The following is a 16,610-nucleotide window of genomic DNA, read 5'->3' as shown; positions in this document are numbered from 1 at the left end:
CACACCTTTTTAGTTTGGCTTTTATCTGATCTCATTTACCTATTGTTTTTAGCTATGTATTGTGTCTACTTCTTTAGCTCTTTTATCATCTCTAAAACTTTAATCCATTTTAGTGACTTTTTACTTTATGTTATTTATTATTCATCTTAAGTTTTATATAGATTTCTCTAAAATTTTACACTTTTAGGCATTTCTTACTTTCTTTTAATCTTTTAGTTTTTAGCTCCAGTGTTTCCTCAGGGGGGTCGTCCACACTGGGAGGTGTGTCTGCTCCGCCCATGGGGGTGTCGTCATGGGGATCCCTCAGGCCTGGGTAGCTGGGGGGGGGGGCTCCACCTTCTGTGTGGGGTCTGCCCCGGCCTGTCCGGGTTGGGGGGGTCTCTGTGGCGATGCTTCTGGTGGTCGTGGTCGGTGAAGCTTCTCAGTGTGGACGGCCACCCATAGGTAGTGTTTTCCTCACCTGGATCGTTAGTGCTAAGCCATGTCACCAGTCCACTTACTGTGTGTGTGTGTGTGTGTGTGGGCGTGTGAGTGTGTGCACATGTATATGAGTGTGAGTGAGTGTGTGTGTACGCGTGGGGGGTGGGGTCGTATGGAATGTTTTAAATTGTGTTTTTTATTGTTATTTTATTCTGCATGTAAAGCACCATGTGTTGCATTTTATATTGTATGATTTGGCGCTATACAAATAAATAAAGTTTAAGTTTAAGTTTAAAAGATACAGTGGGGAGAACAAGTATTTGATACACTGCCGATTTTGCAGGTTTTCCCACTTGAAAAGCATGTAGAAGTCTGTAATTTTTATCATAGGTACTCTTCTACTGTGAGTGATGGAATATAAAAAAAAAATCCAGAAAATCACATTGTATGATTTTTAAGTAATTAATTTGCATTTTATTGCATGACATAAGTATTTGATACATCAGAAAAACAGAACTTAATATTTGGTACAGAAACCTTTGTTTGCAATTACAGAGATCAGACGTTTCCTGTAGTTCTTGACCAGGTTTACACACACTGCAGCAGGGATTTTGGCCCACTCCTCCATACAGATCTTCTCCAGATCCTTCAGGTTTCGGGCTGTCGCTGGGCAATACGGACTTTCAGCTCCCTCCAAAGATTTTCTATTGGGTTCAGGTCTGGAGACTGGCTAGGCCACTCCAGGACCTTGAAATGCTTCTTACGGAGCCACTCCTTAGTTGCCCTGGCTGTGTGTTTCGGGTCGTTGTCATGCTGGAAGACCCAGCCACGACCCATCTTCAATGCTCTTACTGAGGGAAGGAGGTTGTTGGCCAAGATCTCGCGATACATGGCCCCATCCATCCTCCCCTCAATACGGTGCAGTCGTCCTGTCCCCTTTGCAGAAAAGCATCCCCAAAGAATGATGTTTCCACCTCCATGCTTCACGGTTGGGATGGTGTTCTTGGGGTTGTACTCATCCTTCTTCTTCCTCCAAACACGGCGAATGGAGTTTAGACCAAAAAGCTCTATTTTAGTCTCATCAGACCACATGACCTTCTCCCATTCCTCCTCTGGATCATCCAGATGGTCATTGGAAAACTTCAGACGGGCCTTGACATGCACTGGCTTGCAGGGGGACCTTGCGTGCACTGCAGGATTTTAATCCATGATGGCGTAGTGTGTTACTGATGGTTTTCTTTGAGACTGTGGTCCCAGCTCTCTTCAGGCCATTGACCAGGTCCTGCCGTTCTGGGCTGATCCCTCACCTTCCTCATGATCATTGATGCCCCACGAGGTGAGATTTTGCATGGAGCCCCAGACCGAGGGAGATTGACCGTCATCTTGAACTTCTTCCATTTTCTAATAATTGCGCCAACAGTTGTTGCCGTCTCACCAAGCTGCTTGCCTATTGTCCTGTAGCCCATCCCAGGTCTACAATTTTATCCCTGATGTCCTTACACAGCTCTCTGGTCTTGGCCATTGTGGAGAGGTTGGAGTTTGTTTGTTTGAGTGTGTGGACAGGTGTCTTTTATACAGGTAACGAGTTCAAACAGGTGCAGTTAATACAGGTAATGAGTGGAGAACAGGAGGGCTTCTTAAAGAAGAACTAACAGGTCTGTGAGAGCCGGAAGTCTTACTGGTTGACAGGTGATCAAATACCAAAATCCCTGCTGCAGTGTGTGTAAACCTGGTCAAGAACTACAGGAAACGTCTGATCTCTGTAATTGCAAACAAAGGTTTCTGTACCAAATATTAAGTTCTGTTTTTCTGATGTATCAAATACTTATGTCATGCATTAAAATGCAAATTAATTACTTAAAAATCATACAATGTGATTTTCTGGATTTTTTTTAGATTCTGTCACTCACAGTTGAAGTACCTATGATAAAAATTACAGACTTCTACATGCTTTGCAAGTGGGAAAACCTGCAAAATCGGCAGTGTATCAAATACTTGTTCTCCCCACTGTAGTTCAGTTTGGGAGCTACCACCATTTTTATAACTTGGATTCTCCCCCATAATGAAATCTGCAATTTATCCCATCCCTTGAGGAGGAGTTCTATCTTATACAATACTGGGTCAAAATTATCAGATATCATATTCTCAAGTCCGGGGTTTAAAAGTATCCCCAAATATTTCAGATTTTTTGGCACCCACTGAAATTTCCAATTTTGAAAATTGCTTCTATAACAATGTTTCGACAGGGGCATCACCTCAGATTTGGCCCAATTTATTTTATACCCCGATATTTCCGAGAAAGAGTTGACCAGCATTGGGGGTACAGATCTCTGCGGGTCCGACATCAGAACCAGAATATCATCTGCAAAAATCAACATTTTGTTTTCCCGGCCACCCATTGTGACCCCCCTAACTGATTCATTTAATCTTATAGCCTCAGCTAAGGGCTCCAGTGCAATAATAAACAATAGCGGTGAGAGTGGGTCTCCCTGCTTAGTCCCACGTCCGGGGGAGAAAGCAGTCGACCTCAGACCATTGGTTGTTACCATAGATTTAGGTTGACTGTATATAAGCTTTATGATATCTTGAAACATAGGTCCAAATCCAAATTCTTTTAAGGTAAAAATTAGATAACTCCAGCTAACGCGATCAAACGCTTTGTCCGCATCTAGAGACAACGCAGCTATTGGGGTGTCCATGTCTTTAGACTTCCAAATTAAATGCAGGAGGCGTCTGAGGCTGTCAGAAGAGGTCCTGCCTTTCACAAACCCCACCTGGTCCGGATGTATAATTGTCTTTATTATATTATTCACTCTCATTGCGAAAAGCTTTGTAAATAACTTTTTTTCCTTTTTTCAATATCAGGGTTATTATTGACTCTGTCATTGAGGGTGGGAGTAGCCCTGTGTCAATAGCAGCATTGAATGTTTTTAAAATCTCAGGGGCAAGTTCCTCCGCAAATTTCTTATAGAATTCACTAGGTATGCCGTCAATAACTGGGGTCTTCCCACTAGGCAGCATCTTGATTGTTCTAGTCAACTCCTCCAGAGTTATTTGGCTTTCTAGCTTCCTCATATCCTCCTCTGACAATTTAGGAAGATTTAAGTGTTCGAAAAAATCTTTTGCCTTAATTAAGTCCATCTGGCCCTCTGATCTGTAAAGTTCCTCATAAAACTCTCTAAACACATTATTAATTTCTTTATGATTAGTGACAAGCTTCCCATTTTTGTCTTTGATCCCCCCAATTTGGCGGGCAGCTTCTCGGGTTTTCAATTTACTAGCTAGCAATTTACTGGCTTTGTCGCCTGACTCATACCATTTCTGTTTCAGCCTATATAAGGAATATTCTGCTTTTTTTGTAAAGATAGTATTTAGTTCATACTTAGCCTTAACTAGACTGGCTAGGCAAGTATTGTTAGGGTTTTCCCAGTATTCATTTTCCAGCTTCTTAAGTTCTAGCTCATATTTAGATATTTTTAATTTGTCCTGTTTTTTATTAGTGCTGTTTGTTGTATCAAGACCCCCCGTATGTAAGCCTTAAAGGCCTCCCATACATTACTCTGATCAGCCATTCCATTATTAATTTCAAAAAATGTTTTAATGTGGTTTTGAAGGTTTGCACAGGATGTCTCACTCTGTAGGATACTAGTATTCATCCGCCAGCCTTTAGATCTTTCTCGTGCCTCTCCAAACGTGATAACTAAGTCAATAGGGGCGTGATCTGTCAGAGCTATCGTGCCTATACTGCAGGCTTCAGTGCTTTCAATAAGAGTGTGTGAAATCAAAAAATAATCAATCCGAGAAAAGACAGAATGTCTGTTTGAAAAAAAATTTTAATCATGCGCTGTGGGATTTTAAAGTCTCCATATATCATACAGTCCTGTATCCTTACATAAGGCCCTTATAGAGTCCTGAGTCCTAGATGGTCTGATAATGTTGGACCCAGATCTATCCAAAAACCCATCCAGTACTTGGTTGTAATCACCACCCATAATTACAGGAAAGTTGCCGAAGTCCAAAATATATTTTTTAAGTTGAAGAAAGAAGTCTGGGTCCTCCACGTTAGGTGCATATAAATTGCCTAAAATTATATTTTGCCCTGATAAATTAACCAGTAGTATCAATAATCGCCCTTCTTTGTCTCTAAATTCTTTCTCTATCTTGACCTTCACTTTTTTTGAAAATAATATAGATACCCCCGCTTTTTTTGATTAAAAGTGTTATGATAGGCACAGCCAATCCATCTGTCATGAATTCATCTGTCATGTGTTTCTTGGAGCATCATCACATCTGAGTTCTTTTGTTTCAGATAACTTAACACCTTTCGCCTTTTTACAAATGAGCCCAGACCGTTCACATTCCAGGAAGAAATCTTAATTGTACTAGTCCCCATGGCTACTTAACTATGTAAAATAGAAAATCTGACCTGTGGATTCTGAACCGAGTAACTTTAAACCATGAATTATCTATACAGTGCAAAACAAAACATGACTGGCGTTCCCTCCCCTTGTAAATAACCATGAACCCCTCATATACCCCAGATTCCAGCCCCCCTCCCCACACAAAAACCATGGTCTCCCAATGATGTGTCCCGAGGTCTTCCGAGTAACGACGCTCCAACTACATTGTAAACATATTGATCACCAAACTTATGGTCTAAGAGAAATCTTATCAATTTTTTATTTTTTTTTTTAAATAATGAACTCTCAAAGAGGACTTCTGATATCCCCTCCACCTGCAATGAAAGCACAAAGGTAATAGGACTGCCCAATTAAAACAGCATCTGAACTTTTCCAGAAGAAAAACACTTAGTTTACCAGTGTAAAATATGAGCCTTGTAAAAGTATAAAGAAAAGAAGAAAAATTAAAACAGGACATACCAACGAGTAACTTGCTCAGCATGAGACCAAAAAGACTGCTTTAGCAGCTAAGTTAGATATACTTATATAAACCCAACCATATCAGGAAATATGTAACCCAACTAAAATAAACATTGTACTCACATTGTCCTACAGAGTGCGACGCGTTATATTACTAATATTATATTGATCAGTTTTGCGAATATTCATGTGTCTAACTTTGTGTTATATGTGCAATTGCAGTAGAATTGTATGGCTATCTCCTGGGGGTTAGAGGATATCAGCACCTCCCCACGCTCATTACCCCGTACCCAGATCCGGATGCTGCAGCGCAAACGCGCTTCAACGTGACTCACAGCAGAACCCGGGTCAAAATGATAGTCACAGAGTGCGTGATCAAATCTGCCTCAATCATTTAAATTAAAAAAATACACTTGACAGAGTTTTCACTTTTTTTTATTTTTTCAATTCATTTTCCCATTGTTTGCTTCATTTATTTAATACAGGGCTGTCCAAAGTCGGTCCTCGAGGGCCGCAGTCTGCATGTTTTAGTTGTTTCCCTGCATCAACACACCTGATTCTAATTAACGGTTGTCACCAACTTGTCATCAAAGTCTGGATAGTTCTGTTGATGACCAAGCTCCTTGTATCACGGTTTGATCAGGAGGACTTGCTCCATTTTTCAACCCTCGATAGATGATGTCTTAATAGATTCACTGGGAACTCGCACAACTCTGGGTTAACCAACTCTGGGTTAGTTGGGTTCAGAGCCGGATTAAATAAATGGACTACACTAGGCAGACTGTGATTTTCGGGCCCCCCTCCATCGATGTTATTTATGAAATCTTAAACTTACCAAAGTTACTAATAAAACTTAATTCACATTTTACATAGCAAAGTCATAGTCAAGTTGGTTCTTTGTATTCCAAAATAAGTCATGTGTTGTATATTAAACAGTCTATCAGACTATTTTTAGATTTTTATTATTTATACGTTATTACAATGCTCTATTAAATGCTATTACATGATCCTTATCTTATCGATTGTGAGCATTTTGCAGAAAATCTTAATTAAATGTGTTGATTAAATTGAATAGTTAAATAAGAAGTAAAATCTACAAAGACCAATACAATTTGCAGTAAGACAAAGTGTGCTGTAGTATGTATGTCTGTATGTGTATGTGTATGTATGTGTATGCGTATGCAGAGCCGTTAGAGAGATTTGCGAGGCCCTGTGTGAAATAGCCAGGGTGGCCCTCGCGCGTGAGCGTAGCGAGCGCGCGCAAAATTTTTGGGTTTTTCGGGTCGGATCTGGTGTCTCTATGCGCAATTTTAACTCTCCAATTAGCAAAATACTGGGTACCTTCCCCTGCCTCATCATCATCTGGGCTTACCTCGACGCGGGGCCCCACGGCTGCTTGAGACCCGAGCGGATCGGTGATTTTTGTAACAAATTTATCAAACGTGCCTTTCAGAGAGGCATTAAACTCTTCCATTGTCTTTAGTTTTTTTCTTTTTTCATCCCCTGATGGAAATTTCCTGAATCTGTCTCGTTTTCTCGACATTGTGTGACAGTTTGTTCCACCTCCACCCGTCTGGATCAGAGCAGCTTGTGTCTGCGCTTGGTCTGATCATTGGATTGAACAACAGACACGCGTCATCATTGCACATATATTTATTGATATGCACAGACTAGTACACATTTAGGTCTGTAATGGAACGTGACTGTTGATATTTATAAAGAAAAAAAAAAAAATAGGGGAAAAAAAACCGGCCCATAGCGCCAGGCCCCTTGGGGCGCCAGGCCCCTTGGGGCGCCAGGCCCCGTGCGGTCGCACGGTTCACACATCCCTTGCGGCGGCCCTGTGCGTATGTATGCGTATATATATATGTATGTATACTAAATATAGTAATAATGCACATATATATATGCCTTAGGTTTTTACCGGCATGTTATCAACCATTAATATGTGTGCAGACAAAAAAAAAAAAAAAAAAAAAAATTTTTTTTTTTTTTTTTTTCCCCTCTGTCTGGGCCCCCCCCCTGTCGGGCCCTAGGCACGTGCCTACTCTGCCTCTCCGTTAATCCGGCTCTGGTTGGGTTCATTCATAACCGGTGTGTTGGAACCAACTGAGCAGGTTTAGTCGTCATGGGTTCAAGTAACCTCAAGATGAGACTTTAACTCAGTGTTTGTTAAACCTCCTTCTTGGAATACCCCCCAGATGTTTAAATAAAACTGCAGATGTTTAAACTGCCTCACAGATTTTATTATGATTAACTAACTCTTTTCCTTTATTTTCAAATTCTGATCAAGCGTTGATACAGTATTTATACAGGTTCTATACAAATCTTGCAAGACCAACTATTTAACAGAATGAATCAGCATTGTAATCTGATTACAATGGTAAATCAAACCAACACTCGCTGACTTTCAAAGCAACTTAAAATGGAGCATTTCAAAATCAAGACGGTAACATCAGAGACAAACAGATTACAGAGTTCTGGGAAAAAAATGACTGGAAAATCTCAAATGTTCCTTTAAAAAGAGGATGAACATAAAAACAAGTAAAAGGTAGAAGTACAACATACAAATGTAATAATATGATAAATCAAACAAAATGATCACTTTAATGAGATGAAATAACTTTGGAGGGAACTTGAACATTTGTTTCCATCAATCAGAGTGAATCTTTAATCATTTCACATTGACATTCAGATGTTATTAGATAGTTTGATTGACAGGACAGATGATCAGAGGAGCAGAGTTTTTACCTCCATTATAGGATTCAGGACAGAAGAACGGGTGGAGTTTCTCCCTGAAGGAGCAGCCAGTAAAGGAGTAGATAAGTGCTGCAGCATCTACATCATGAAAGGAGACCAGACCCTCCTCATAATCCACAAACACCCCCAACTTCTCAGGAGGAGAACTGAGATGGAGACGGACTTGACGATCAGTAAGAGCTTTGTACTCGTTTACATTTCTCATCCAAACAGTCCAGTAACCATTCTGAGTACCCAGAGTGATGTCTCCCTTCCTGTTGATCGACTCTCTGGCCACTCCTACATCCCAGTCAGTCTTTCCTTTAACCTGAACCTCAAAGTAAAATCTGCCTGAAGAGAAACTCTGTTTTCCTAAAACACAAACACATGTAGAGAATCTCTCTGGATTATCTGGAAGATTCTTCTTCACATCACCACCATACACTTGTTTTCCATCTTCAGACAGGACGAGTCTAGGATGTGCTGTATCAGGATCAAGAGTCACATCAGCTTCAAACTGCTGGATCCTCCTCAGCTCAGCTTCAAGCAGCTTCTTCATCTTTTCTCTGAGGTTCTTCTCCAGCTGCTCCACAGCTCTCACCACAGTCCCCTCATATGAAGGTGGATGGACTCTGACCTCTGTCCAGTTCTTGGTGGGTGGAGCATCTTTCAGGGATGAGAATCTTTGGAGGAGGTGGAGGTGATCTTCAGAGCGTGAGAGCTGCTCCACCTCAGAGCTCCTCTTCTTCAGCTCACAGATTTCCTGTTCCAGATCTTTGATGAAGTCTTCAGCCTGTTTCTCTGCAGTTTTCTGTTTGTCTTCCATCTCCTTCATGAACTCCTTCAGACGTCTCTCAACAGACTCCTTCAGATCAGTGAAGACCTGAACACCTTCTGCTTTCTCTCTGTCTGCAGCATCGTTACTGATCTTCAGAGACTCTTTGAACTCCTGAATCTTCAGTCGTCTCTTCTGGATCATCTGCTGAATCTCAGCCTCTGTCTTCTCCAGATCTGCCTTCTTTCCTTCATATTCTTCTCTCAGAGGAACAAACTCATGATTCTTGTGGTCTAAAACAGAGCAGAGCGTGCAGACACATGTCTGGTCGGTCTTACAGAACAGCTCCAGAGGTTTATCGTGCTTCGTACAAATCCTGTCCTCCAGGTTCTCCACAGGCTCCACCAGCTGATGTCTTTTCAGACGTGAAGCTGTCAGATGAGGCTCCAGGTGAGTCTCACAGTAGGACAGCAGACACACCAGGCAGGACTTCAGGGCCTTCAGTCTGGTTCCAGTGCAGACGTCACAGGGAACTTCTCCTGGTTCTGCAGCTTGTTGCTCTGAGCTGCTGCTGCTGGATTTCTGTTGAGCTTCACGTCTGAACTCAGAAACCATCTCTCTGATGAAGGTGTTGACTTTCAGCTGAGGTCTGGTGTTGAACATCTTTTGACAGATGGGACACTTGTAGAGAACATTATCATCCCAGAAATGAGTGATGCAGGTTTTACAGAAGTTGTGTCCACATGGTGTGCTGACTGGATCAGTGAACACATCCAGACAGATGGAGCACAGGAACTGATCTGCAGATCTCAGGTTGCTGCCAGCAGACATGGTGGATCTCTGGAAACAAAAGTGAAAGTGTGAAACATCAAAGCTGCAATAATGACATGAAGAAGAGAAAAACAACAAGAGAGAAGGAAACATGAATCCTCAGAGAAAAGACCTGTCTGACAGTAAAAGGAGGAACGTAATCAACACAAGTTTAGATTATTAATGTCACGACTCCAGAATAATTAACTATTCCATGTGAATCATTTTCCTCTAAACGTTCCTGTTCTTTGACCAGAGTCAGATTGAGTTTTCCAGAATAACATTTAGTAAACTGAGGTGAAGTTTTGTCTTCCTGCTGACAGAAACACAGTAAATGTTTTCTTCTTGAGGAAAACCTGATGGACTCGCTTGGATCTTCTTTCAGAGACGAACAGGAATCGTCTGGACTGGATTTCTGCTCCGTCACACTTGAACTTTCCTCCTTCCTCCCTCTGCTCTGGTTCCTTCCTCTGATTTACAGGATTATTGTCAAACAGCAGAATTGATGTGATGAATAAGACGGTGTACAATTTCCAAAAAGTTTTCCTATTTCCAAAGCTTCTTTATTACTTCACAGGTGGGGCAGGAGTGAACCAACGCAGACCCAAATGACTCATTTCCAGGCAGTAACAGTTGCAGTTAGTTGGTGGTTTATTGAAGAAAAGGTTAACATACCAGTTTTCTGTTGCAGGTGCAGCTCTGTTCTGTTTGTCTGTGTGATCTGTTGTGCGTCTGGTGAGAACTGTTTGACTTTCCCTTTCTGTTTCTTCCTCTTCCTGTTCCCTGTACTATATATGGTGAACTTTCATCACCACCTAGTGTCCAAATGATGTAACCACAACCCAATAATTAAATAAAATAAACCAACAAACATAAATGGCTCCTACAGACGGAGTGAAGCTTCGGCTGCAGCTCGTTGTTCAAACATTCACCTTTACAATGTTGTTTATCTTAACTTAACTGGAACTTGTTCAAAGTTCAGATCAGGACTGGGCGGTACGGACAATAAAACTATATTCCTCCTCATTCCTGCTGCTTTACAGTTCAGACGCTTCCTCTGCTTGCTCTCTGCTTGATTTGCTTGTGTTATTGATTTTATACTGATTTTTCCCAGATTTATTCCTTCTTTCCATGTGAACTTACCTGCGATAGCTTCTGGACACTAAGAACAAGCTAACACACAGCTAAGGAGCACAGATAACACAGCCAAGTCTGTGCATTATAACAAATCATGGAGTGATAATCCTCCCTGGAACTGTCTCTGTGCAAAACCAAAGAGTAAATCCTGTCTCCTGAAACAGGGAGGACGTATCACAGGCAGGGCCGAGCGACCTGAGGGATTGCAGACTTATTAAATTAATAATTTCAATGTCAAGAGTTAACACCTTGAAGGTTTCCGTCTTTTTAATACGTGGCTGTACAGCTGCAGGTATGGGCAGAAATATGTGCGAATATGTGAATTTGAATTATATTTGAATTTGAATTGCTCAACTTGAATAATTGCATTAAAAAACTGAATCTGAATCACATAATTTGAATTTGTATTGTTTAATTTGAATCATTGCATTGAAAAACTGAATCTACATTCAGTTCTCACAATTCAAATTCAGTTCTTGCAATTCAATTTCAATTTTGCTGTGCCAGACATCCGGGTCTTCCGGAGGAACAGCAATCGAGTGCAGATACAAAGAACTCCTTTTCACGTAGCCTACTACTGCTATATGAGCAATTCAAATTCAAATATAAATGATTCAAATTCAGTTTCTAGTGGCACATATTTCTGCCCATATGCAGGCCTCATCCAGAGTCCAGTTTCTGAATGTTTACAGGCCCCCAAATACCTTGCAGACTTTTTGATGACCCTTTCTGACTCATGTGCACTTCTTTCAAATGAGGAATGATATTCGACGCTGTGCTGTTGAAGCTTCCAGGGACTCTCCTCTTCTCTTCCAAGGCAAAACACTGTTCCCTTTTCATGAAGGGAACAGTACTTTTTCAGTTGTGAAGAAACGTGCTGCATTCACGGATGTCAAACATCTGTTTCATTCGTGTCCTGGAGTGAAGTTTGGTCTGAGGTTTCCTGTGATTTTGAGGTTCACTTTTCCTGGTGGAGCTACCTGCACCTTTGAAGACCCGGCCACTGCAATGGACTTCGTCAAGGTGAACTTGAAGTCTGGTTTCTGTCCTGGAGATACAGCTTGAAAACTGCTGACAGTTTGTTTGGTAAGCTGGTGGTAAAGTTGTCCCGTTTTCAGTTGGTAAGCCGCCCTGCTTTACGTTTGTGATACCTGGACTTCAGTCACTTGTAATAATTTGCTACTTGTTCTCTGTCTCTGATCCATGGTGCCTTCTTAATCCAACTAGTAAAATCTATTATTTTTTCTCTCATGTTTATCATTCAACAACAAAAGTGAAAGTGTGAAACATCAAAGCTGCACCAGAGTCAGTTTGAGTTTTCCAGAATAACATTTAGTAAACTGTTGAAGTTTTGTCGTCCCGCTGACAGAAACACAGTAAATGTTTTCTTCTGTACTCACCAGTGTCTCCAGACTCTGCTGAGTTGTTGAGAACAAACTCTGAAGTCTGAATTTACTCAGAAACCCAGAATCAGACAGGTTTAGTCTCTGCTGCAGCTCTTCTGTCGCTCTGACAAACCTTCTGATTCACTCAACCATATGACGTTGAAGTTTTCCTGTATTTCCAGTTCTGCTCTTTCCACCTGATTACTGTCACGTGACTTTCATGATGGCTGTTTTACCTGATGTTATTTGTCGTTGTCGTCTTCATCCTCCTGAAAACTCTTTACTAACTCACATCAGTTCATCCTTTTGTAGATAAACACTAAACTCTTCACTTTCCACTGTTCAACGTCTCATCATCAACCAATCAAATTTCCAGCCAGTTCTGGGTTTCCATGGTAACCGTCTCACCTGGTGGTGGCGGTACAGGCTCACAGGCTGCACACGAAGAAGAAAAAACTACTACCAGACCCGGTCCATAGATCCGGTTCTGTGCTGGTTCTGTGCTGGTTCTGTCCTGGTTCTGTGCTGTTTCTGTGCTGGTTCTGTACTTCTGTGATCAGTATTCTGGTCCAACCCCGGAGCTGTTGTCTCCGTCAGGCCGACTGTGCTGGAAACATCGGCCCAAACGTTTCCTCTTTGCAGGTAAAAGGCTCAGCAGGAACCTCGTACAAAGAGTGCGTGGAAATACAGCGCAGAAACTAAATCAGATTCTCTAAACTGTGCAATTCTCAAATCCATGCACGTTTCTTTGAACATCACAGTGGATTGAGCTGGAGTTACTGAGAGTTGCAGCCGCAGCAGGAGAGACGGGTGTAGGACATTTCTGGAGAAACTCTTCTATAGTCCTGCAGCTCCTGCAGAACACATACCAGACTCTGAAAGCTGCAACATTCAATAACAACCTTATTCATATGTTAATGCTGAATCACACGGAGTATTAGGGCCAAACTAAGACAAAAAAAAATTAGGAAATTACGAGAATAAAGTCATAATGTTGAGAATAAAGTCGTAATTTATGAGAACTCTAACAGGAAGAGCACATACGTCTTTTGTGGAAGAGGAGCTGCCTGGTATAGTATAGTATAGTATAGTATAGTACAGGTATAGTATAGTATAGTATAGTACAGGTATAGTATAGTATAGTATAGTACAGTATAGTAGTGGTCGACTGCAAGGCTATCGGTGGTTACATCTGCTGCCATTCAGAGGTTTTGATGTTTCTCAGGAAACAATGAGGATGATCATAAAGATTTTCCTCTTCCACAAAAGACGCAATTTATTCCAAGTCTGTGGTTCCTTCTTCAAAATAGACGCAGTCGTTTTCACAATCGTTTTAAAGTCTTTATACTGATAATAATTCGATGCTGATGTGTCAAAAGATTAAGTATTTCTTATTTGTGAAACCGATACCAAAATATAACTTCACAAGATGCTCAATATTCCTCATTTAACACAGGGAGAAGACTGCTCTTCCTGTTAGAGTTCTCATAAATTACGACTTTATTGTCATAATATTACAACTTTATTTTCATATTATGACTACTTTACTCTCGTAATATCCAATTTTATTTGTCTAAGTTTGGGCCTAATACTCCATAGAATCACATCAGTTCGTGCCGACCAAAACTTCAGTGACTTGTTTTATTTTAAAAAGACAGAACCGGTTCTTCGCTGCATAGTGTTTTAATGTTTGTCTGTTCAGACACAGTTATGGGATGTTTTAGGATCTGGCTTTTATCTGGAGGAGTCGTTCCATACGGTCGTCATGGTGACAGATGTCCGACCTGTAGCAGCTCCAGCTGAAAGATCATGTTGGTCTGAACCGGAGCAGCTGGTCCAGTTCAGGGCAGAGATCCAGATCCTCTTGGTAATAAACCAGCTGAAGGTCCAGTCTTCATCCTGGACCAGCAGGTCTACGTGGTCTCTGAATACTCACTACTGATCCTGCATCAGAACCAAGGCTGACGTTGTGATTGACAGGTTCCACCGTTGTGATTGACAGGTTCCATCATTGTGATTGACAGGTTCCACAGTTGTGATTGACAGGTTCCCCCGTTGTGATTGACAGGTTCCATTGTTGTGATTGACAGGTTCCATCATTGTGATTGACAGGTTCCACCGTTGTGATTGACAGGTTCCACCGTTGTGATTGACAGGTTCCACCGTTGTGATTGACAGGTTCCACCGTTGTGATTGACAGGTTCCATCGTTGTGATTGACAGGTTCCATGGTTGTGATTGACAGGTTCCATCATTGTGATTGACAGGTTCCACCGTTGTGATTGACAGGTTCCACCGTTGAGCTCCTACCTTCATGTGATTGATTGTGAGATTGGTGCCGTTCACATGGACTTCACTGCATCACCAGTGAGCGTCGCCAACAGACAAAACCTCAGAAAAGTGCGTACGCCAGACATGATTTGTGTGTGAAAGACCGTAACTTTTCACATTAAAAATCACTTTTTGAACATCCGACTGTGAGCATAGAAAGTGGCGTACGACGGGCCGCTCGGTGGCGCAGTGGGTTAAGCAGCGGCTCATATACTGAGGCTACAGTCCTCCTGCAGCGGTCGCAGGTTCGAATCCCAGCCTGCGCACCTTTGCTGCATGTCGTCATGTCGTCCCCATTCTCTCTCTCTACCCCTTTCCAGTCTGCATCTTCAATAAAGGGCCACTTTAAAAAAAAAAAAAAGAAAGTGGCGTACGACCCGTAAGTTTCACCGAACATGCACACGGCTGAGTGGAGCTGCAGCATCATGTAGGAGAGATCTAATATAGAAACAGTTCAAACATGAACAGAGGTTTGGACTTCCACTGATCAGAACCGGTTACCTACAGTACCTGCCCAGCTGATGATGATGATGATGATGGTGGTGATGTCAATGGTGATGATGATGATGATGTCAATGATGATGATGATGATGTCAATGATGATGATGATGATGTCAATGATGATGATGATGATGATGATGATGGTGATGATGATGATGTCAATGATGTCAATGATGATGATGATGATGTGTCCAGTCATGACGGTGCAGCTGTGGTGCCTGTCGTTCCGGCAGCCCTACGCTGGTCTGGTTCTGGACGGTGTGAAGACGGTGGAGAGCCGCTGGCGGCCCCTGCTGGCCCCTCTGCAGAACCACACCCTGGCGGTCCACATCGCTTGGCGGGACTGGGAGGGGGACGAGTGGAGGACGGTGCTGAGCGGCGTCCTGGGGCTGGACGGAGCTCAGATCCAGGCCTTGGTGGACTCGGGGGAGCGGTTTGGACGCGGCGTGGTGGCAGGTGAGAGACTGGACTGGGTTTGGAGTTTGAGGCGTGGGGAAGACGTCACCCGTCTGTCCTTTCTTGCAGGTGTGGTGGACGTGGGCGGGACCTGGCACTGCCCTGCCTCCCTGGAGGGGCAGGAGCTCCACGAGCTGCAGAGGTCGGCTGTTCTAACGGGTCTGAAGGACAAACACCTGACTCAGCTGTCCAACCCACGCTGGTTGAGCGCGCCGCTGAGCTGCCGGGGGAGTCGGGACCTGTGGACCGTGGACATCCCTGCTGAGCTGTTACCGTGACAACACATGGTCTCTCCACTCTAATGTGGGTGGGTTAGAAAAACTAAATCATTTACCTTCTGGGAGTCCAGCAGAGCCCCGTGACCCTGCACAGGACAAACCGGGGATAGGAGTTGATGGATTTGACCTACGTTTATCTGGGACATCAGGACCACGGAGAGGTCTCCACAGGAGACAGGACTCTGGCAGGTCACGGGACCGTCTCCGGGACATTGGGGGTCTTTCAGGGACCCAGAATCAGCCAACATTCTTCATGAAACTACCAACAGGTCTCGCTGTGAACGGGACCCGGTTTCAGTCTTGTGAATAAAATATGGTTTTATAAGAATTAAAATTCATGGTGTTTATTTTCATTTGACACTCGTGTCCCGCCGTCTCGGTCGTAGAGCCTTGGAGCCCGTGGAGGGTACAAGCTCGTCAGACCCTTCATCACGATGCTGGTCTTCTAGCAGAACAGGATGTTTGTAGATCTAAAGCTGCAATTCCAGCTGCGCTAGAAACCCGCTGACCCGGACGCCTCTGAAACACTTCACACTTGCAAAAAAAAACCTTCCAGATGACCAAGACCAGAGCTTTGTCCACACCTCAACTCTGTATTTGAGCGTACTGCCATAAAACGCGTCATCAGGTGACAGAACCAACTATAACGTAACTGGCTTTTATCCACCAACATGTCCCTCTGGATCTAAAGAGGGATTTAAATGACTTCTGGTTATGGCGAGGAACTAGGTAGACGCAACCATAGACATATATACGTAGACCCCATCGAGTGGAGACAACAATGTTCACCTGTTTCAAGTAGATTTTCACTTGAACTAAGTAGAAAAATCTGCCAGTGGAACAAGATTTTTTTGCTTGTATTCAGAAGATAAATCTTGTCCCACTGGCAGATTTCCCTA

General features: G+C 42.7%; 3 protein-coding genes across 5 annotated transcripts in view; 1 reads left to right on the top strand and 2 right to left on the bottom strand.

Annotated features, from left to right (window-relative positions):
* Window positions 1-10,315, bottom strand: part of LOC133445838 (E3 ubiquitin-protein ligase TRIM39-like) — a 205,187-nt gene extending 194,872 nt beyond the window's left edge. The window contains exon 1 of the mRNA XM_061723326.1: window positions 10,300-10,315. The gene's annotated coding sequence lies outside the window, so the exon portion shown is untranslated. The remainder of the gene's footprint in view (window positions 1-10,299) is intronic.
* LOC133445849 (E3 ubiquitin-protein ligase TRIM21-like) overlaps window positions 7,543-16,610 on the bottom strand; it is a 39,642-nt gene continuing 30,574 nt past the window's right edge. Inside the window, exons 1-2 of one of the 2 annotated variants that reach the window (XM_061723348.1) lie at window positions 12,162-12,268; window positions 7,543-9,654 (exon numbers count right to left, since the gene is read on the bottom strand). In XM_061723348.1, coding sequence (XP_061579332.1) covers window positions 8,002-9,645 — 1,644 coding nt within the window. In that variant the 5' untranslated portion in view covers window positions 9,646-9,654; window positions 12,162-12,268 and the 3' untranslated portion in view covers window positions 7,543-8,001. Of the gene's footprint in view, window positions 9,655-12,161; window positions 12,269-16,610 lie in introns of those variants that run through there. The other variant, XM_061723356.1, reaches the window with a different exon arrangement.
* Window positions 12,622-16,481, top strand: LOC133453047 (protein EOLA1-like). Of its 2 annotated transcripts, none has more exons than XM_061732897.1 (2): window positions 12,622-12,788; window positions 15,173-16,481. In XM_061732897.1, the coding sequence occupies exon 2, from the start codon at window positions 15,175-15,177 to the stop codon at window positions 15,709-15,711; it is 537 nt and encodes a 178-aa protein (XP_061588881.1). In that variant the 5' UTR covers window positions 12,622-12,788; window positions 15,173-15,174; the 3' UTR covers window positions 15,712-16,481. The 2 variants fall into 2 exon arrangements, with proteins under 2 accessions (XP_061588881.1, XP_061588889.1); XM_061732905.1 differs by lacking the exon at window positions 12,622-12,788 and having other exon boundaries at window positions 15,154-15,433; window positions 15,503-16,481.

This window comes from Cololabis saira, chromosome 1 (assembly GCF_033807715.1).
Source record: "Cololabis saira isolate AMF1-May2022 chromosome 1, fColSai1.1, whole genome shotgun sequence".
NCBI classification, from domain to species: Eukaryota; Metazoa; Chordata; class Actinopteri; order Beloniformes; family Belonidae; genus Cololabis; species Cololabis saira.
The sequence above is the reverse complement of the archived record's forward strand: the minus strand, read 5'-3'. Positions and strand labels throughout refer to the sequence as shown.

Coding starts and splice junctions, on each gene's coding strand:
- LOC133453047 (XM_061732897.1), top strand. CDS start 15,175: ATGACGGTGCAGCTGTGGTGCCTGTCGTTCCGGCAGCCCTACGCTGGT.